Raw genomic sequence first — 21,750 nt, 5'->3', positions numbered from 1 at the left:
TAACTCCCAATTGAATCAAGTGATTATTATACCCAGACATTTTGAGTATATGCTCACTGACAGAACTGTTCTCCTCCATCTTGCAGCTATAGAACTTATTGGAGACTTCATATCTCTCAATCCGGGCATTTGCTTGAAATATTAACTTCAACTCCTGGAACATCTCATATGCTCCATGACGTTCAAAACGTCGTTGAAGTCCCGATTCTAAGCCGTAAAGCATGGCACACTGAACTATCGAGTAGTCATCAGCTTTGCTCTGCCAGACGTTCATAACATCTGGTGTTGCTCCAGCAGCAGGCCTGGCACCCAGCGGTGCTTCCAGGACGTAATTCTTCTGTGCAGCAATGAGGATAATCCTCAAGTTACGGACCCAGTCCGTGTAATTGCTACCATCATCTTTCAACTTTGCTTTCTCAAGGAACGCATTAAAATTCAACGGAACAACAGCACGGGCCATCTATCTACAATCAAACATAAACAAGCAAGATACTATCAGGTACTAAGTTCATGATAAATTTAGGTTCAATTAATCATATTACTAAAGAACTCCCACTTAGATAGACATCCCTCTAATCCTCTAAGTGATTACGTGATCCAAATCAACTAAACCATGTCCGATCATCACGTGAGATGGAGTAGTTTCATTGGTGAACATCACTATGTTGATCATATCTACTATATGATTCACGCTCGACCTTTCGGTCTCCGTGTTCCGAGGCCATATCTGTATATGCTTGGCTCGTCAAGTATAACCTGAGTATTCCGCGTGTGCAACTGTTTTGCACCCGTTGTATTTGAACGTAGAGCCTATCACACCCGATCATCACGTGGTGTCTCAGCACGAAGAACTTTCGCAACGGTGCATACTCAGGGAGAACACTTCTTGATAATTAGTGAGAGATCATCTTAAAATGCTACCGTCAATCAAAGCAAGATAAGATGCATAAAAGATAAACATCACATGCAATCAATATAAGTGATATGATATGGCCATCATCATCTTGTGCTTGTGATCTTCATCTTCGAAGCACCGTCGTGATCACCATCGTCACCGGCGCGACACCTTGATCACCATCGTAGCATCGTTGTCGTCTCGCCAATCTTATGCTTCCACGACTATCGCTACCGCTTAGTGATAAAGTAAAGCATTACAGCGCAATTGCATTGCATACAATAAAGCGACAACCATATGGCTCCTGCCAGTTGCCGATAACTTGGTTACAAAACATGATCATCTCATACAATAAAATTTAGCATCATGTCTTGACCATATCACATCACAACATGCCCTGCAAAAACAAGTTAGACGTCCTCTACTTTGTTGTTGCAAGTTTTACGTGGCTGCTACGGGCTTAAGCAAGAACCAATCTTACCTACGCATCAAAACCACAACGATAGTTTGTCAAGTTGGTGCTGTTTTAACCTTCGCAAGGACCGGGCGTAGCCACACTCGGTTCAACTAAAGTTGGAGAAACTGACACCCGCTAGCCACCTTTGTGCAAAGCACGTCGGGAGAACCGGTCTCGCGTAAGCGTACGCGTAATGTCGGTCCGGGCCGCTTCGTCCAACAATACCGCCGAACCAAAGTATGACATGCTGGTAAGCAGTATGACTTATATCGCCCACAACTCACTTGTGTTCTACTCGTGCATATAACATCAACACATAAAACCTAGGCTCGGATGCCACTGTTGGGGAACGTAGTAATTTCAAAAAAATTCCTACGCACACGCAAGATCATGGTGATGCATAGCAACGAGAGGGGAGAGTGTGATCTACGTACCCTTGTAGACCGACAGCGGAAGCGTTAGCACAACGCGGTTGATGTAGTCGTACGTCTTCACGGCCCGACCGATCAAGCACCGAAACTACGACACCTCCGAGTTTTAGCACACGTTCAGCTCGATGACGATCCCCGGACTCCGATCCAGCAAAGTGTCGGGGAAGAGTTCCGTCAGCACGACGGCGTGGTGACGATCTTGATGTTCTACCGTCGCAGGGCTTCGCCTAAGCACCGCTACAATATTATCGAGGATTATGGTGGAAGGGGGCACCGCACACGGCTAAGAAAATGATCACGTGGATCAACTTGTGTGTCTAGGGGTGCCCCCTGCCCCCGTATATAAAGGAGCAAGGGGAGGAGGCCGGCCGGCCCTATAGGCGCGCCAAGGAGGAGTCCTCCTCCTAGTAGGAGTAGGACTCCTACTAGGAGGGGGAAGGAAGTGGGGAAGGAGAAGGAAAGGGGGGCGCCGCCCCCCCCCCTCTCCTAGTCCAATTCGGACCAGGGGGAGGAGGCACGCGGCCCACCCTGGCTGCCCTTCTCTTTCTCCACTAAGGCCCATATGGCCCATTACTTCTCCCGGGGGGGTTCCGGTAACCCTCCGGTACTCCGGTTTTCTCCGAAATCACCCGGAACACTTCCGGTGTCCGAATATAGCCTTCCAATATATCAATCTTTATGTCTCGACCATTTCGAGACTCCTCGTTATGTCCGTGATCACATCCGGGACTCCGAACTAACTTCGGTACATCAAAACTCATAAACTCATAATATAACTGTCATCGAAACCTTAAGCGTGCGGACCCTACGGGTTCGAGAACAATGTAGACATGACCGAGACATGTCTCCGGTCAATAACCAATAGCGGAACCTGGATGCTCATATTGGCTCCTACATATTCTACGAAGATCTTTATCGGTCAGACCGCATAACAACATACGTTGTTCCCTTTGTCATCGGTATGTTACTTGCCCGAGATTCGATCGTCGGTATCTCAATACCTAGTTCAATCTCGTTACCGGCAAGTCTCTTTACTCGTTTCGTAATACATCATCTCGCAACTAACTCATTAGTTGCAATGCTTGCAAGGCTTATGTGATGTGCATTACCGAGAGGGCCTAGAGATACCTCTCCGACAATCGGAGTGACAAATCCTAATCTCGAAATACGCCAACCCAACATTTACCTTTGGAGACACCTGTAGAGCTCCTTTATAATCACCCAGTTACGTTGTGACGTTTGGTAGCACACAAAGTGTTCCTCCGGCAAACGGGAGTTGCATAATCTCATAGTCATAGGAACATGTATAAGTCATGAAGAAAGCAATAGCAACATACTAAATGATCGGGTGCTAAGCTAATGGAATGGGTCATGTCAATCATATCATTCTCCTAATAATGTGATCCCGTTAATCAAATGACAACACATGTCTATGGTTAGGAAACATAACCATCTTTGATTAATGAGCTAGTCAAGTAGAGGCATACTAGTGACGTTTGGTTTGTCTATGTATTCACACAAGTATTATGTTTCCGGATAATACAATTCTAGCATGAATAATAAACATTTATCATGATATAAGGAAATAAAATAATAACATTATTATTGCCTCTAGGGCATATTTCCTTCACCCCCTTCCTTCCTCCTTCCTCCCCTTCCTTCCTCTCCTAGTCCAACTAGGGAAGGGGGGAATCCTACTCCCGATGGGAATAGGACTCCTCCAGGGCGCGCCATAGAGGGCCGGCCCTCCCCCCTCCTCCACTCCTTTATATACGGAGGAGGGGAGCACCTCAAAGACACACAAGTTGATTGTTTAGCCGTGCGTGGTGCCCCCCTCCACGGATTTCCACCTTTCTCACATCGTTGCAATGCTTAGGCGAAGCCCTGCGCCGGTAGCTTCATCATCACCATCATCACGTCGTTGTGCTGACGAAACTCTCCCTCGACACTCAGCTAGATCTAGAGTTTGCGGGACGTCACTGAGCTGAACGTGTGCAGATCGTGGAGGTGCCATAACTTCGGTGCTAGGATCGATCGGATCGTGAAGACATGCGACTACATCAACCGCGTTGTCATAACGCTTCCACTTTTGGTCTACAAGGGTACGTAGACAACACTCTCCCCTCTCGTTGCTATGCATCACCATGATAGATCTTGCGTGTGCGTAGGAATTTTTTTGAAATTACCGCGTTCCCCAACAGTGGCATCAGAGCTAGGTCTATGCGTAGATGTTATATGCATGAGTAGAACACAAAGGAGTTGTGGGCGTCGGTATATACATATTGCTTGCCGTCACTAGTTGATTCTTGATTCAGCAGTATTGTTGGATGAGGCGGATCAAACCGACATACGCGTACGCTTACACGAGACTGGTTCTACCGACGTGCTTCACACACATGTGGCTGGTGGGTGTCAGTTTCTCCAACTTTAGTTGAATCAGATTCAATGAACAGAGTTCTTTCTGAAGATCAAAAAGCAATCACTATACTGCGTTGTGGTTTTTGATGCGTAGGTAAGAACGTTTCAGCCCGTAGCAACCATGTAAAACTTGCAACAACAAAGTAGAGGACGTCTAACTTGTTGTTACAGGGCATGTTGTGATGTGATATGGTCAAGACATGATGCTAAATTTTATTGTATGAGATGATCATGTTTTGTAACAGAGTTATCGGCAACTGGCAGGAGCCATATGGTTGTCACTTTATTGTATGAAATGCAATCGTCATGTAATTGCTTTACTCTATCACTAAGCGGTAGTGATAGTCGTAGAGCAATAGTTGGCGAGACGACAACGATGCTTCGATGGAGATCAAGGTGTCAAGCCGGTGGCGATGGTGATCATGACGGTGCTTTGAAGATGGAGATCAAAGGCACAAGATGATGGTGGCCATATCATATCACTTATATTTGATTGCATCTGATGTTTATCCTTTATGCATCTTATTTTGCTTAGTTCGACGGTAGCATTATAAGATGATCTCTCACTAAATTTCAAGGTACAAGTGTTCTCCCTGAGTATGCACCGTTGCGATAGTTCTTCATGCTGAGACACCACGTGATGATCGGGTGTGATAAGCTCTACGTTCACATACAACGGGTGCAAGCTAGTTTTCCACGTGCAGAATACTCGGGTTGAACTTAACGAGCCTAGCATATGCAGATATGGCCTCGGAACACTGAGACCGAAAGGTCGAGTGTGAATCATATAGTAGATATGATCAACATAGTGATGTTCACCATTGAAAACTACTCCATCTCACGTGATGATCGGACATGGTTTAGTTGATATGGATCACGTGATCACTTAGATGATTAGAGGGATGTCTATCTAAGTGGGAGTTCTTAAGTAATATGATTAATTGAATTTAAATTTATCATGAACTTAGTCCTGATAGTATTTGCATATCTATGTTGTAGATCAATTTCTCGCGTATAGCTTCCCTGTTTTATTTATGATATGTTCCTAGAGAAAACTATGTTGAAAGATGTTAGTAGCAACGATGCGGACTAGCTCCGTGATCTAAGGATTATCCTCATTGCTACACAGAAGAATTATGTCCTTGATGCACCGCTAGGTGACAGACCTATTGCAGGAGCAGAGGCAGACGTTATGAACGTTTGGCAAGCTCGGTATGATGACTACTTGATAGTTTAGTGCGCCATGCTTTACGGCTTTGAACCGGGACTTCAAAAACATTTTGAACGCCACAGAGCATATAAGATGTTCTAAGAGCTGAAATTGGTATTTCAGACTCATGCCCGAGTTGAGAGGTATGATACCTCTAACAAGTACTTTGCCTACAAGATGGAGGAGAATAGCTCAACCAGTGAGCATGTACTTAGATTGTCTTAGTACTACAATCACTTGAATCAATTGGGAGTTAATCGTCCCGATAAAATAGTGATTAACAGAGTTCTCTAGTCACTATCACCAAGTTACTGGAACTTCGTGATGAACTATAATATGCAAGGGATGACGAAAATGATTCCCGAGCTCTTCGTGATGCTGAAATCGACAAAGGTAGAAATCAAGAAAAGCATCAAATGTTGATGGTTGAAAAGACCACTAGTTTCAAGTAAAAGGTCAAGGGAAAGAAAAGGAACTTCAAGAAGAATGGCAAGCAAGTTGCCACTCCCATGAAGAAGCCCAAAGCTAGAACCAAGCCTGGAACTAAGTGCTTCTACTACAAAGGAAATGGTCACTAGAAGTGGAACTGCCCTAGATACTTGGCGGATAAGAAGGATGGCAAAGTGAACAAAAGTATATTTGATATACATGTTATTGATGTGTACTTTAGAGCCTGTTTGGGACCGCTCCGCTTCTCGAAAATCAGTTCTGCTCCACTAAATTCACTTTGGAGCAGTTTCATTCAGAAGTTGTAGCACTACTCAAGAAAATGTTTGGCTTCCATATAGCTCCAGCTTCAAAAATGGAAAATTTGGTGGAAAGGATCTATTTGATTGGTTGAGGGGGAAGAAACGAAGGGGTGTCCACTTACTGGTGGCAGTGGTGGGTAATTTCAACCCAACTCTAGCTTCTATAGTTTTTTGGAGCACCCCCTAAGAGCTTCATAAAAAATTGGGAGTTGTACCCCAAATTCTAGTTTTTTTATGGAGCGGCATATCGTGGAGCTACCCCGTTTGGCTTGTGTTTTTCTGGAGCGGAGCTGAATTTTAAGGAGCGGAGCAGTCCCAAAGAGGCTCTATACTAGTGTTTATAGCAACCCCTCAGTATTTGATACTGGTTCAGTTGCTAAGAGTAGTAACTCGAAACGGGAGTTGCAAAATAAACAGAGACTAGTTAAGGGAGAGGTGATGATATGAGTTGGAAGTGATTCCAAGGTTGATAAGATCACCATCACACACTTCCTTTACCTTCGGGATTAGTGTTGAACCTAAAATAAATGTTATTTGGTGTTTGCGTTGAGCATATGATTGGATCATGTTTATTGCAATATGGTTATTCATTTAAGTCAAAGAATAACTGTTGTTCTATTTACATGAATAAAACCTTCTATGGTCATACACTCAATATAAATGGTTTATTGAATCTCGATCGTAGTGATACACATATTCATAATATTGAAGCCAAAGGATGCAAGGTTAATAATGATAGTGTAACTTATATGTGGCACTGCCGTTTATGTCATATTGGTGTAAAGCGCATGAAGAAACTCCATGCTGATGGACTTTTGGAATCACTTGATTGTGAATCATTTGATGCTTGCGAAAAATTCCTCATGGGCAAGATGACTAAGACTCCATTCTCCGGAACAATGGAGCGAGCCACTGACTTATTGGAAATAATACATACCGATGTATGCGATCCAATGAGTGTTGAGGCTCGCGGCGGGTATCGTTATTTTCTGACCTTCACAGATGATTTGAGCAGATATGAGTATATATACTTAATGAAACACAAGTCTGAAACATTTGAACAGTTCAAAGAATTTCAAAGTGAAGTGGAGAATCATCGTAACAACAAAATAAAGTTTCTACGATCTGATCACGAAGACGAAATATTTGAGTTACGAGTTTGGCCTTGAGTTGAAACAATGTCAAATAGTTTCGCAACTCATGCCACCTGGAACACCACAGCGTAATGGTGTGTCCGAATGTCATAACCGTACTTTATTAGATATGGTGCGATCTATGATGTCTCTTACAGATTTACCACTATCGTTTTGGGGTTATGCATTAGAGACAGCTGCATTCAGGTTAAATAGGGCACTGTCTAAAAATACGTTGAGATGACACCGTATGAACTGTGGTTTAGCAAGAAACCTAAGTTGTCGTTTCTTAAAGTTTGGGGTTGCGATGCTTATGTGAAAAAGTTTCAGCCTGATAAGCTCAAACCCAAATTGGAGAAGTGCATCTTCATAGGATACCCAAAAGAAACTGTTGGGTACACCTTCTATCACAGATCCGAAGGCAAGATCTTTGTTGCTAAGAGTGGATCCTTTCTAGAGAAGGAGTTTTCTCTCGAAAGAAGTGAGTAGGAGGAAAGTAGAACTTGATGAGGTAATTGTACCTTCTCCCGAATTGGAAAGTAATTCATCACAGAAATCAGTTCCAATGATGCCTACACCAATTAGTGAGGAAGTAAATGATGATGATCATGAAACTTCAGATCAAGTTACTACCGAACCTCACAGGTCAACCAGAGTACGTTCCGCACCAAAGTGGTAAGGTAATCCTGTTCTGGAAGTCATGTTACTAGACCATGACGAACCTACGAACTATGAGGAAGCGATGATGAGCCTGGATTCCGTGAAATGGCTTAAGGCCATGAAATCTGAGATGGGATCCATGTTTGAGAACAAAGTATGGACTTTGATTGACTTGCCCGATGATCGGTGAGCGATTCAGAATAAATGGATCTTCAAGAGGAAGACAGACGCTGATAGTAGTGTTACTATATACAAAGCTTGAATTGTAGTAAAAAGGTTTTCGACAAGTTCAAGGTGTTGACTACAATGAGAATTTCTCACTCGTGTCGATGCTTAAAAGTCTGTCCGTATATCATGTTAGCAGTTGCCGCATTTTATGAAATTTAGCAAATGGATATCAAAACTACATTCCTTAATGGATTAATTAAAGAAGAGTTGTATATGATGCAACCAGAAGGTTTTGTCAATCCTAAAGGTGCTAACAAAGTGTGCAAGCTCCAGCGATCCATCTATGGACTGGTGCAAACATCTCGGAGTTGGAATATACGCTTTGATGAGTTGATCAAAGCATATAGTTTTATACAGACTTACGGTGAAGCCTGTATTTACAAGAAAGTGAGTGGGAGCACTACAACATTTCTGATAAGTATATGTGAATGACATATTGTTGATCGGAAATATTGTAGAATTTTCTGGAAAGCATAAAGGAGTGTTTGAAAGGAATTTTTCAAAGAAAGACCTTGGTAAAGCTTCTTACATATTGAGCATCAAGATCTATAGATATAGATCAAAACGCTTGATAAGTTTTTTCAATGAGTACATACCTTGACAAGATTTTGAAGGAGTTCAAAATGGATCAGTCAAAGAAGGAGTTCTTGCCTGTGTTGCAAGGTGTGAAGTTGAGTAAAGACTCAAAACCCGACCACGGCAGAAAATAGAAAGAGAATGAAAAGTCATTCCCTATGCCTCGGTCATAGGTTCTATAAAGTATGCTATGATGTGTTGTATACCATAGCATGATTTTGGCAAGGGAGTACAATAGTGATCTAGGAGTAGATCACTAAACAACGGTCAAAATTATCCTTAGTGGAATAAGGAAATGTTTCTCAGTTATGGATGTGACAAAGAGTTCGTCGTAAGGAGTTACGTCGATGCAAGCTTTGACACCGATCTGGATGACTCTAAGTCTCGATCTAGATACATATTGAAAGTGGGAGCGATTAGCTAGAGTAGCTCCGTGCAAAGCATTGTAGACATAAATATTTTGCAAAATACATACGACTCTGAATGTGGCAGACCCGTTGACTAAACTTCTCTCACAAGCAAAACATGATCACTCTTTGGGTGTTAATCACATAGCGATGTGAATAGATTATTGACTCTACTAAACCCTTTGGGTATTAGTCATATAGAGATGTGAACTAATCACATAACAATGTGAACTAGATTATTGACTCTAGTACAAGTGGGAGACTGAAGGAAATATGCCCTAGAGGCAATAATAAAGTTGTTATTTATATTTCCTTATATTATGATAAATGTTTATTATTCATGCTAGAATTGTATTAACCGGCAACTTGATACATGTGTGAATACATAGACAAATAGAGTGTCACTAGTATGCCTCTACTTGACTAGTTCGTTAATCAAAGATGGTTAAGTTTCCTAGCCATGGACAAAAAGTTGTCATTTGATAAATGGGGTCACATCATTTGAGAATGATGTGATTGACTTGACCCATCCGTTAGCTTAGCATGATGATCGTTTAGTTTACTGCTATTGCTTTATCCATAACTTATACATGTTCCTATGACTATGAGATTATGCAACTCCCGAATACCGGAGGAACACTTAGTGTGCTATCAAATGTCACAACATAACTGGGTGACTATAAAGATGCTCTACAGGTGTCTCCAATGGTGTTTGTTGAATTGGCATAGATCGGGATTAGGATTTGTCACTCCGTGTATCGGAGAGGTATCTCTCGGCCCTCTCGGTAATGCACATCACTATAAGCCTTGCAATCAATGTGACTAATGAGTTAGTTACGAGATGTAGCATTACGGAACGAGTAAAGAGACTTGCCGATAACGAGATTGAACTAGGTATGATGATACCGACAATCAAATCTCGGGCAAATAACATACCGATGACAAAGGGAACAACGTATGTTGTTATGCGGTTTGACTGATAAAGATCTTCGTAGAATATGTAGGAAACAATATGAGCATCTAGGTTCCGCTATTGGTTACTAACCGGAGATGAGTCCCAGTCATGTCTACATAGTTCTCGAACCCATAGGGTCCGCACGCTTAACGTTCGGCGACGATCAGTATTATGAGTTTATGTGTTTTGATGTACCGAAGGTTGTTCGGAATACCGGATGTGATCACGGGCATGACGAGGAGTCTCGAAATGGTCGAGACGTAAAGATCGATATATTGGATGATTATGTTTGGACATCAGAATGGTTCCGGGTAAGTTCGGGCATTTACCGGAGTACTGGGAGGTTACCGGAACCCCCCGGGAAGTATATGGGCCTTATTGGGCCATAGTGGGAGAGGGGAGAAGGAAGCCTAGGAGGGGCGCCCCCCAAGCCCAATCCAAATTGGGTGGGGGGCCGTCCCCCCTTTCCTTCCTCCTTCCTCCCCCTTCCTTCCTCTCCTAGTCCAACTAGGGAATGGGGGAATCCTACTCCCGGTGGGAGTAGGACTCCTCCAGGGCGCGCCATAGAGGGCCGGCCCTCCCCCCTCCTCCACTCCTTTATATACGGAGGAGGGGGCACCCCAAAGACACACAAGTTGATTGTTTAGCCATGTGCGGTGCCCCCTCCATAGATTTCCACCTCGGTCATATCGTTGCAGTGCTTAGGCGAAGCCCTGCGCCGGTAGCTTCATCATCACCATCATCACGCCGTTGTGCTGACGAAACTCTCCCTCGACACTCAGCTGGATCTAGAGTTCGCGGGACGTCACCAAGCTGAACATGTGCAGATCGCGGAGGTGCGTACCTTCGGTGCTAGGATCGGCCGGATCGTGAAGACGTACGACTACATCAACCACGTTGTCATAACGCTTCCACTTTTGGTCTACAAGGGTACGTAGACAACACTTTCCCCTCTCGTTGCTATGCATCACCATGATAGATCTTGCGTGTGCGTAGGATTTTTTTTGAAATTACTGCGTTCCCCAACATGCATTGCTTCTCTAGGAAATGTAAGTGTAAATAATTGCATTCGCTCAGTTTCCATACAATGCTTACAATAGTGTTTCCATACAATTGTTAGTTCAGTTTTTTGAGTGTTAAATCAACGTCAAAATCTGGTATACAGATTGGAATTAATGTTTACGGACTTATATTCAACATTTTTGTATGTATTTATTGTCTATAGATGAATATAGGACAAAACTATGTTTCCCATATCCACATGTACAAATACGGCTGAGGAAGCAGACAATCAAAGGTGCTATCACATACCGTGCTCTTGCGAATCAGAAAGAGCGTGCAACTCTAGATGAAGGGACGGTTACCAGTACCTCACAGATCGAAGAACAGATGTGGAAGCTTAAAGTGTTGCCGAAAGTGTGTGTATTCTGGTGGAGGGTGGTCCGGCGTATCCTACCAGATGAGTGCACTCTTCGGCATCAGCACATAAAAGAAATTAGTAGATGCAATGTATACTTTGCAATGGACGAGGATCGGATGCACGCTTTAGTGCATTGTTCACATGCCAAATTGTTCTGGGAGCAAGCACACACTTTACTTGGTGTTAGAAGGCCTTGGCTGCATCCAGATACATGGTCCAAAGTCATCATTTGTGATAGTCAATTCGCCGATATGGAGTGGGATTGGATGATCACTTTTATGTGGGCTATATGGCACTCTAGAAACAGACTGACACATGATGGAGAAAGGCTAGAACCTACGACAACTGCCAGGCGCATCAGGGTAGATCTAGCACTGCTAGACATTCCACAGTCTCATGCTTTGGTTCTTCTAGGGCATGGGTGGCAACCCCTGACCCAGGGACTATGAAGATCAATACTGATGCAGCCTTGAGTGTGGATTTTAGACAAGTTTGGTGCAGGCGGAGTGGCACGTTCTGACACTACTTTGCTGGGTGCATGGAGCAAACCCCACATTGGGGTGACGGATCCATTCATTGAAGAAACACTAGCGCTTCGGGATGGTGTGATTTTTGCATAACTTTACGGTTTCTCACATGTGGTAATGGAGACAGATTGCCTAGAGAGGGTCAACCTCTAGAAAACTCACCACAATAGTCGTTCTGATGTGGCACCGTTACTTCTAAAAATTAGAGAGCTAACTTCATTTTTTTTCTTTTTTTGATGTTCAACATGTAAACAGGTCAGCCAATGTACCAGCTCATTTTTGTGCTAAGCATGCTTGCTCACTAATGGTCACCAAGAATTAGACTGATTCTAGACCCTCCTTCCTGCTCACTAGCTTGTTGGCTGATAATGCCAGGAGTTTTTTCGTTGAATAAAACTTTGAAGTTTTTTCGCAAAAAAGTATATTCACCCATACAAATGTTTTGATCACTACTCCCTCCTTCTGGGTTTATTAGGCCTCGCAGCATCACAAGCATGTCCATTTTTATAAGGCCTTACTTTGGAAAGGTGCATGCATGCAACCACTTCATTGGTTGCATTGAGAGCCATTGTTGTTGGTGCCATGACTCGGGAATTAATATGCTGCATGCATACTTTTTCATTGGCTGCATGCATATGAGAGAGTATATTAGAGTGGAATGAAAGAATTAATGTGAGCAAACTAGTATGTACCTTGGTCCAAGAGTAGGCTAGTCATAGTGGGAGTAACTTAGGTAGTAACATAAGACTAGTCACAACGGGGAGTAACTTAGAGTAGTAACATACATATGTTACTAGTCTATATTACTACATTCACAATGGGTAGTAACATATGTGTTGTGTCATGCATTACTTCATTTATTTTGTTGTAGACTCATCTTTTCTTGATATGTGTGATGTTACACTAACTAGCTATGTTACCACATGACTCTCTTTCTTTATTAATTACATGCCACATCATCTATTTTGCCTAGATAAGTGTGATATTACCACTTATGTTACTTCCAGTGTGGCTAGTCTAACACATCTCAAGACAAATTTGCCTATGTGACATGGAGTTAATGAGGAGAGAGAGACTTGTGGTAACATAAGACTAGCCACAGTGGAGAGTAACATACACTAGCAATATACACATATCCCTAGATTATGTTACTACCTTCATAGTGGATAGTAACATACGTGTGGTAACATGCAAAGCTTCATTTATTAGGTTATAGACTCATATTGCATTGAGACATTTGATGTTACAATAACTAGCTAAGTTACTGAAACTACCTCTCTCCTCATTAACTCATTGCCACATAAGCAAATTTGCTGAGTTGGACTCGATGTTATTGCTGAAGTTACTCTCAGTGTGGCTAGTCTAATATGTTACTGTAACATAACACACGCCAAAATAAAATGAGTCTATATCTCAATTAATGAAGACTTGCATGTTATCATCTACTCCCTCTGGGTGTATCTAGTATCAAATTAGTGCTAGATACATTTATTTGATAGACAAGTTTGGGACAAGCTTTTTCGGACGAAGGGGATATATGTTACTATCAATTATGAGATAATAATATAGACTAATGACATATGCACGTTAGTAGTCTAAATTACTTCCCATTATGACCAGCCTTAGGCCTAATAAACCCGGACAGAGGAAGTACCTTTTAATACGAGACGAAATTTTGGTCCTCATGCACCGAACGGTTTGGACAACCATGTTTTATTCCTTTCTCACCCATGTCAAAAGTGAACCCAAAAAATTGAAATATAAAATATGCAATTTTCATGTGTTTTAATTCCTGTTGAATTTCAAAAGACATGACATCTGATTTCTACAAATTTTCTTTTCCTACATTTTGCCAGTTGCTCCGTTCCAAGGAGGCCCTAAGAATTCGACCTAAGAAAGAGCAATGCTAGAGCTACGTAAATAATTGTACGGGATTAATGAGGCAGGTGGAGAAGTATGATTGGAGATGAGGGGCGGACGGGTCCATCCCCTTGAAAATCAGAGGAAGGGGGGTGGAGGGGGAGTTTAGTTTGAAGGTTTACGTAAAAGTTTTTGTAGCTCTTCGTAGATGCAGTATTGGGGCCTAAGAAACGAGTACCCAAAGTATCCTCGTTAAGTTTTTTTGTCTTTCTAGTGCTAGATGCCAAGCGAGGGAATTTGTCGACTCGGGCGATGGTGACTTCCTACTTACCTGCCAATCACCAATTCTCCGTTACATCATGGACAGTTAGCTAGCTAGGCAACTTGAGCTCTCCAATTGCATTTGACTCTCGTCAGCACTTATAACAGGTTTATGGATCAATTGGGCTTTCGCCTTTCGGTCTAAAGACAACAAAAGAGATGGAGGCATCTGCTTTATATATATCCTGCCACCTTTTTTCTTCTCACCACTTTTATGCTCAGTGTGTGTGGCCTACAGCGTAATCGACAAGTTTGGGGCAAAGTTAAAACGATATTGTAACTTTTCTCACGAATAGTGATGTACTTGTTGTTTCAAATGAATAAAGTTGGCGTTGCTTAAAAAAACGAGTTTGGGGACAAAAGTACGACTACGGTGGGCGCAAGCGAAGATATCCACAGCCTGGGACTAGACTGGATGGTACTTTCTCTGTTTCGTAATGTAGTATGCTCGTGTTTTTCGAGGTCTAAGTTTAAGCATAAATTTAATCAATGAGACCAACTGCAGTGGGAGCAAAAAGCATACCACTAAATCTTAGAAAACGTGAGTGCGCTGTATTGTGGAATGAAGGGAGTATGGATAGTGCGTAGGACACGAGTGGCAACATGTCTAGCGCTCATGTCACACGATCGATCATGGCTACTCCACCCCTCAACATGCCTCGGCCACTGCGCTTGCCACACGATGCCGCTTACTTTTGACTCACTTTTCTCCCACACGAGCTATGCAAGTGCAGCACGTACGTGCTCCGCAGCGTTTCGTTCGGGCACGTAACAGCGTGTCAAGTCTGATCCCGACGCTTACGTGCAGTGGCACGACGCATCGTCGCCCTCCAGGAGTTGCCGGCCGATGCTGCTTACCGGAAGGCCGAAACACGCCGACGACGAAGTGAAAACGACCGGATGCGAGTTGCGCCTATCTACGGAACCTGGTGGACGGCCACTGGACTGGACTGGACTGCCACTGCACTGCACGCGGCCAGGTAATTCAAGTTCAACCCACTTCCACCGGGCCGCGTGGGCAACGTGGCAGACTCGTGCTGACCCAGCTTCTGGCAGGGCCCAGCGAGCAGCCTCTGCAGCGCCAGGGAACGTCAGGTGCCACGCCGGCAACGCAGCGCTCCCTCCACGGACCAGATCCGGCTTGCCTGCTCCCTCCCGGTGACCCTACGGGCCTTCCTCGCGCCGCCCCCTCGGCACCTCTGCACCTGCCCGCCGGTCCACGGGAATTTTTTTTTCAAGGGAATTTAATTGGCTAATGCCGTCGCAGGCGGCCGTCGGCGAGATCTTCAGGAGGCGCTGCATACTGTAGGACTAGTAGTCCTACTACTGTACAGGGTACACCCGATTGCCCATGTGATGTGACGCAGCTGGTTTGGATCGGTAGATCTGGACTTTTGGCGCGCGTTAATGCAATTTCTCTGTCCGGTTCCAGGCAGTCAAGTTCAGGCCGATCTCGACTGCAATTATGTGTGTCACGTCGCCGTGCTTGTAGTTGCTCGGCAGTGGCTCGGATTTCTTTTTTCCTTGAGGGATGATAACGACTCGGGTATTCCACTGTTGGGAAACGGCAAGAATCCTGCCGTTGTGGCTGTGGATGCTTCCCCCCTACCTAAACTACGAGTGGAAAGTATTAGTAACCAAAAGAAGAAGGCTGAAATGTGTCTGGATTAGCATGGTCTGTACTTAAACATTTGATGAACTAGAATTAGTAATCAAAATAAGAAGGAAAATCACTCGGCGAGCAGGACTGGTTCACCTGTTGCTAGTAGATAGGACAGAGAAGAAACGAATGGTGGTAGAAGTGTTCTTCACGGTTCCTGCTGCTCCGCCTGCCCTGGTCAGTGGTCACCCAGGGTCCACATCCACAATCGCTGTCAACAATGGGAACGCGGCTACCCGCGACGTGATCACAGGGAATCTATTTACGCCCTGTGGTACGTAACTTCTGGTGCTGCACCTAACACCAACGTGATTAGCAGCCGTAGCCCCTAGCTACCACCCCCCCAAACCAAACCTGGTAGCTTTCCCGATCGCTCCATCGGACGTAAAGGGACCAAGGGCCAGCCGATCCGATTCGCTGATGGCAACAGCACGAAAGGCAGCACTAGGAAAACGGGCGCGCCTTTTCTCGTTGGAAATATATGGAGTGTATATTGCATGGAGTTTGTCTGAATGGCAAGTTGGATGACGGGAGACGGAACGGAAGCATGCTTCAGCCTGCAGGCAGTCTGTCCGGTGTTACACATTTTTTTCTCGCTGCAGCAAGGGAAGACCAGCTTTCTGTTTCGGCTGTTTCAACAGAAGAAGGCCTTTGTAGGGATGGGAGCGGGATCATCATGGTGCGCACTGCATGCATCAGCGGCGCCCAGTTTGAAGTGAACGAGCAACGTTCATGCTTTGCAGTTTTGCGCCTCGGAGGATAAGATGTCGTTGGTCTAGGTTACATACTTTTTTTTAGAGGACGGATTGCGCTAAGTTTGAGTACTTGAGACCAACTCCAATGGGCCGATCCATTTTCGTCCATCTACGTCTGTTTGAGTTGGCATGGACAAAAATGGCGGTCCAACACGCCGACTCAAATTCAAATCACGTCTACGTGCGTCCACGCCGACACATTTGCGGCCCAAATACGTCGGCGCGGACGCCGAACGGACGCTTCGCGCGCCTTTTCGCCGTCCGTCGCGTTCTCACATGGCGGCCGTCCAACTACCCACTGCCCACGCGGTCAGCTTAATTTATGACCATGGGCCCACGCATCAGCGACGGCGCTCGTTCTTTTTTAAGCCGACCGTGCGGCGGGGCCGTCCTCATCCAAACTCGCCGTCCACATTTGTCAACCTTTGCTCCTTCGTCATCGGCAAACCCTAGCCACCACAACCACAGGGAGATGGGCCTCTTCTCCGGCGCCAGCGGCGGCAAGGCCAAGGGCAAGGCTCCCGCCTCCGCCGGCGCCGGCGCCTCGCCGGCAGAGGCAGCACGTGAACGTGGCAGTGCACCAGACGAAGTGGCACTGGCAGCACCATCAACCTCTGCCGTATCCCGACGTGACGCTGCCGCACGACTGGCATCTGGATCCAGATAGGATCCCAGCGCCGGCGGCGCCGCGGACGGCTCGGGCTCACGCGGAGGAGGTGCGGCGCCGGCGGGCGCTGCTGACGCCGAAGCAGCGCCGCCTACGCATCAGACTCGCCCAACTGGACGAGGTGGTTCGCCTTCGAGCACGAGGAGGCGAGGCGACGGGGCGTGCGCGGGGTTGATCGGAGCTCGCCGCCACCGACGCTCGTCGTCCGCGAGGAGGACCAAACGGCGGAGGACGCCTACCAAGCGGCCCTTGCGGCCGTCTACCGGAAGAGCGAGGAGGACGAGTGGCGCAGGGCGGAGGCGGCGGAGGAGGCTCGGTACGAGGCGACAACGGCGTAGGCACTTGCCCTCTCCACAGCGGGCGACAGCGTGGTGCCGCCGGTGGCCCCGCCGTCCCCTATCAAGCCGGAGCCGGAGCAGGAGCCGTCCCCCATCGAGCGCTACTCCTGGACGGGAGTAGTGCGCGAGTGGGTACGCGCACCACTGGTCTGGATGGGAGCGACGCCGACGCAGGAGCGGCGTACCTCGAGCACTGGCGCCAGATCAGGGTGGCCGAGGAGCGCCGCGACGGCGAGTACCTCGAGATGCTCGAGCGCGACCTCGAGGAGGAGCAGCGCGAGGCCGAGGAGGAGGCGCGCCAGGCCGCGGCTACACAGGCGGCCACACCCCCCCCCCTCGCCGGCACTGCCTGCGCCGGCACAGCCCGACATGACAGCGCTTTAGAACACGGTGTTCGCCTGGGCCGGGCCGGCGCTGACGCTCATCGACCTCACGGACCCCGAGGACAACGACGACAACGCCTAGGGCAGCGCGCCGCCTCGTAGTATAGGCTGTTTTTATTTTTTTTAAATGCAAATGTGGACGTGTGGACTCTCGTCGGCCTTTGTGGCCGGCTTTAATATTTAATTAATGTTGTTTCTCTTTTTTAATATGTATGCGTTCATTTTTTTCTAGTGCCGTTAAAATGGGTTCAGGCCAACGTTGGGCGCATCCGCCGACCCAAATGCAGAAGCGGATATCCGTGTCCGTCTGACCGAGCCAAACAGACAAATAGTGGACAAAATCACCGTTCGTTTGAGTCGGCCCGTTGGAATTGCTCTGACTTGACTCTTTTTCATTTCACTTGACATCATATTACAGAGCAATGCTATTTCTACATACAAAATTTACAAAAAAAATGTTTATGCACTAGTTCATTTCCGGGACAATTAGTAAAAATCAAGGAGTAATTAGCAAGCTGAATCAACGTAGTACTACGTAATGATTTCGTAGAAGCGGTATGTAAGAATATGATTTTTCCTATTACATTTGAGGCCTTTTTTTACCACTTTTCTAAGGCTCAATCGACTGAGACTTTGTTATGTCTCAGTCGATGCTATAGTCCTTTGATTTTGCATGAAGATTTATACAAAAAATTTCTTTTCAGATTTTTCTTCTTTTTATACTATATCACTTGATTAAGACTTAGTTAAGTCATAATCAACTAAGATCTATCCACACCTTTTGTTTATTAGGCACATAGCAATGGATCATGAATTTCCTATTAATCGCTTATAGCGAAAAATTGGAGCAAGAGTAAATTCTCAGTTCCAAACCAGCTTGTGGCCACGTAGCGTCAGCCTTTTCTGTTAGGGAATGTTAGCATTTTTTTTTGTGTGCATCTAGTTTTTTTTTAGTAAAGCGTGCATCTAGTTTTTTTTTAGCAACAAGTGTGCATCTAGTTAGGGAATGTTAGCAAGATACTGGTGCTCGTAGCCCAATGGCCCAATTTGTTATTTTGAGACAAAGTCTAATGGCCCAAGTGAGGGGCTGAGAGTGGCACAAATGTAGTGGACTCTCATGAGTACAACAGCGAATTCTCAGATTCCACTCTAGCCCAATACTGTTCGAGCCGGCCCAACAGTGCCGGCCCGCTCCTGCTGCGACCGCATTGCACGATCCCTCTTTGCATTCCCCTTCCAAGCTGCAGGCTGCAGCCTCCATGCCGCTCGCTCCGCGCCGACGCCGCCAAAACCCTCCCCAAAACCTCCGACAAGCGCCGCCCACCTCCCAGAGATGCCGCCCAAGCCGGCGAGGCGGGTGTTCCAGTACATCTCCTCGCCCCGCAGGCTGCCGCCGTCCCTGCTGCCCGCGGCCCCCGCCGCCGGCGAGGCCACGGCCTCCGAGGCCGACGCCGACTCGGTCTACCACATCGTGACGGCCGCGCCCACGCCGTCGGCCATGGAGTCCGCGCTCTCCGCCTCCGCCGTCCCGCTCTCGGCGCCGCTCCTCGATCTCGTCCTCCGCCGCTTCCGCTTCGCCCACGGCGACCCGCTCCGCGCGCTCTCGCTCCTCTCGCTCGCCGCCGACCGCTGCGGCGTCGCGCCCTCCCCCTTCGCGCTCGACACGGCCCTCTACGTGCTCGGCCGCGCCCGCCGCTTCTCCCACATGTGGGACCTCGTCCAGTCCGTCCACCGCCTCTGCCCCGACGCCATCACCGCGCGCACCGCCATGGTCGTCCTCGGCCGCGTCGCCAAGATCTGCTCCGTCCGCGAGACCGTCGCCTCCTTCCGCCGCCTCTTGCGGCTCTTCCGCGGCCGCGAGAGCAGCGAGTCGGCCGACCTCTTCAACGCGCTGCTCCGCACGCTCTGCCAGGAGAAGAGCATGTCCGACGCGCGCAACGTCTACCACGCGCACAAGCACGAGTTCCAGGTGAACCGCCATACCTTCAACATCCTGCTCTCCGGGTGGAAGTCTTCGGAGGATGCCGATGCGTTCTTCGCAGAGATGCGAGAGCACGGCATTGATCCTGACTTGGTCACCTACAACTCTTTGATTGATTGCCACTGCAAGAACCGAGGCGTGGAGAAGGCCTATAAGCTGCTCGATGAAATGCGGGGGAATGAAATTGCCCCCGATGTGATCACCTATACGAGTTTGATTGGCGGATTGGGACTGGTTGGCCAGCCTGACAAGGCTAGAGACCTGCTGAAGGAGATGCGTGAGCTCGGATGTCACCCGGATGTGGCGGCGTACAATGCCACTATACGGAACTTTGTTATAGCAAAGAGGCTTGGTGATGCGTTTGCATTGATGGACGAAATGGCCTCAAGGGGGCTGATGCCGAATGCCACGACGTATAACCTTTTCTTCCGGTTCTATTACTGGGCGTATGATATTGGTAGCGCGTGGCTGTTGTATGAGAGAATGCGGTCTGAAAGATGTTTCCCCAACACACAGTCTTGTATGTTTATCATCAGGTTATGTCATCGGCATGGTAAGGTGGCAGAAGCACTAGAGCTGTGGGGAGATATGATCGAGAACGGGTTTGGGTCATTCACCTTGGTGTCAGATGTTTTGTTTGACCTGTTATGTGATGAGGGGAAGCTGGAGGAGGCTGAGAGGTGCTTCCATCAAATTACTGATTTGGGGCAGAAACCCAGCAGTGTTTCATTTAGAAGAATCAAGATACTTATGCAGCTTGCCAAACAGGAAGAATCTATTGCCGGGTTAACTGAGAAAATGGCTCGGTTTGGACGGCTGCCGCCTGAGGATTGCCAAAGAGTTCGTCACCCTGCTGAAAGCACACCCGATGGAGATGATACTGATGTAATAATAGCAACTTAGCATGTTATTCATATGACGGGGAACATTCTTTGATGAGCACAAATTTGGTTGACCAGGGAAATAGTTGAATGGTTCTGAAGAGTTCATTGTACTATTATCCTGTGGAGGTAAACCTTCTGGATTTCTGATTTCATATGAAGGTATTGGTTAGTCATTTTGCTTCCATCATTTCTGATGACAATATTGCCTCTTCAAACAGGTATGGAAAATTCAGGATGTTATTGAGAGACAATCGATATATAGTGTCAGATTATTGTCACCATTAATATATAACTTTCCTGAAAACATTCATACAGTGGGGGACGTCTAGCCTGCCTGTTGGACCATATGGTATTACACCACTGTCCAATCTCTCATATGAAATTGAAACTCCATATGGTATACCAACGTCATAGAGCCTCATTATGATGAACGTAGAATTGGAAGTTTGGAACTACTCCCTCAATTCCGATTATCTGATGTGTTACCAAATTTTGCAAAGACCAAGGAAATCCTGTGATTAGGAGATTTGGAGGATGTCGTTGTCGTCCGCTCTGCTGGGAGTCTCATTGTATAAAATGATATTTATAATTAATTCAAGCTCTGTCTTTGTCTGAAATATAAGTGTGAAGTTACAGGGAAGGAAAGCAAACACTTATCTTGTCTCTTGATTTATCGCATTCTGAGTTAATTGCATGAAGGTAACGTGGAAGTGCTCATGAACCTGTTTTGCAACAGAAGATGTGACCTTTTTTTTGTGAATGCCCTGAAAATGGAAGTATTAACTTGCTGATGTGAATAGCCAGTAGCGCACTTAGGGACTGAATGAATGTGCAT

The 21,750-nt window shown here is 46.3% G+C and overlaps 1 protein-coding gene across 1 annotated transcript; it reads left to right on the top strand.

Moving 5' to 3' along the window:
- Window positions 1-19,287: 19,287 nt before the first annotated feature.
- Window positions 19,288-21,517, top strand: LOC123085021 (putative pentatricopeptide repeat-containing protein At1g02420). The gene is made up of 2 exons (XM_044506577.1): window positions 19,288-21,041; window positions 21,134-21,517. The coding sequence occupies exon 1, from the start codon at window positions 19,384-19,386 to the stop codon at window positions 20,932-20,934; it is 1,551 nt and encodes a 516-aa protein (XP_044362512.1). The 5' UTR covers window positions 19,288-19,383; the 3' UTR covers window positions 20,935-21,041; window positions 21,134-21,517.
- The last annotated feature ends 233 nt before the right edge of the window (window positions 21,518-21,750 follow it).

Source organism: Triticum aestivum, chromosome 4A (assembly GCF_018294505.1).
Source record: "Triticum aestivum cultivar Chinese Spring chromosome 4A, IWGSC CS RefSeq v2.1, whole genome shotgun sequence".
Lineage (NCBI taxonomy): Eukaryota > Viridiplantae > Streptophyta > Magnoliopsida > Poales > Poaceae > Triticum > Triticum aestivum.
This window is presented reverse-complemented; position numbering and strand designations above follow the sequence as displayed.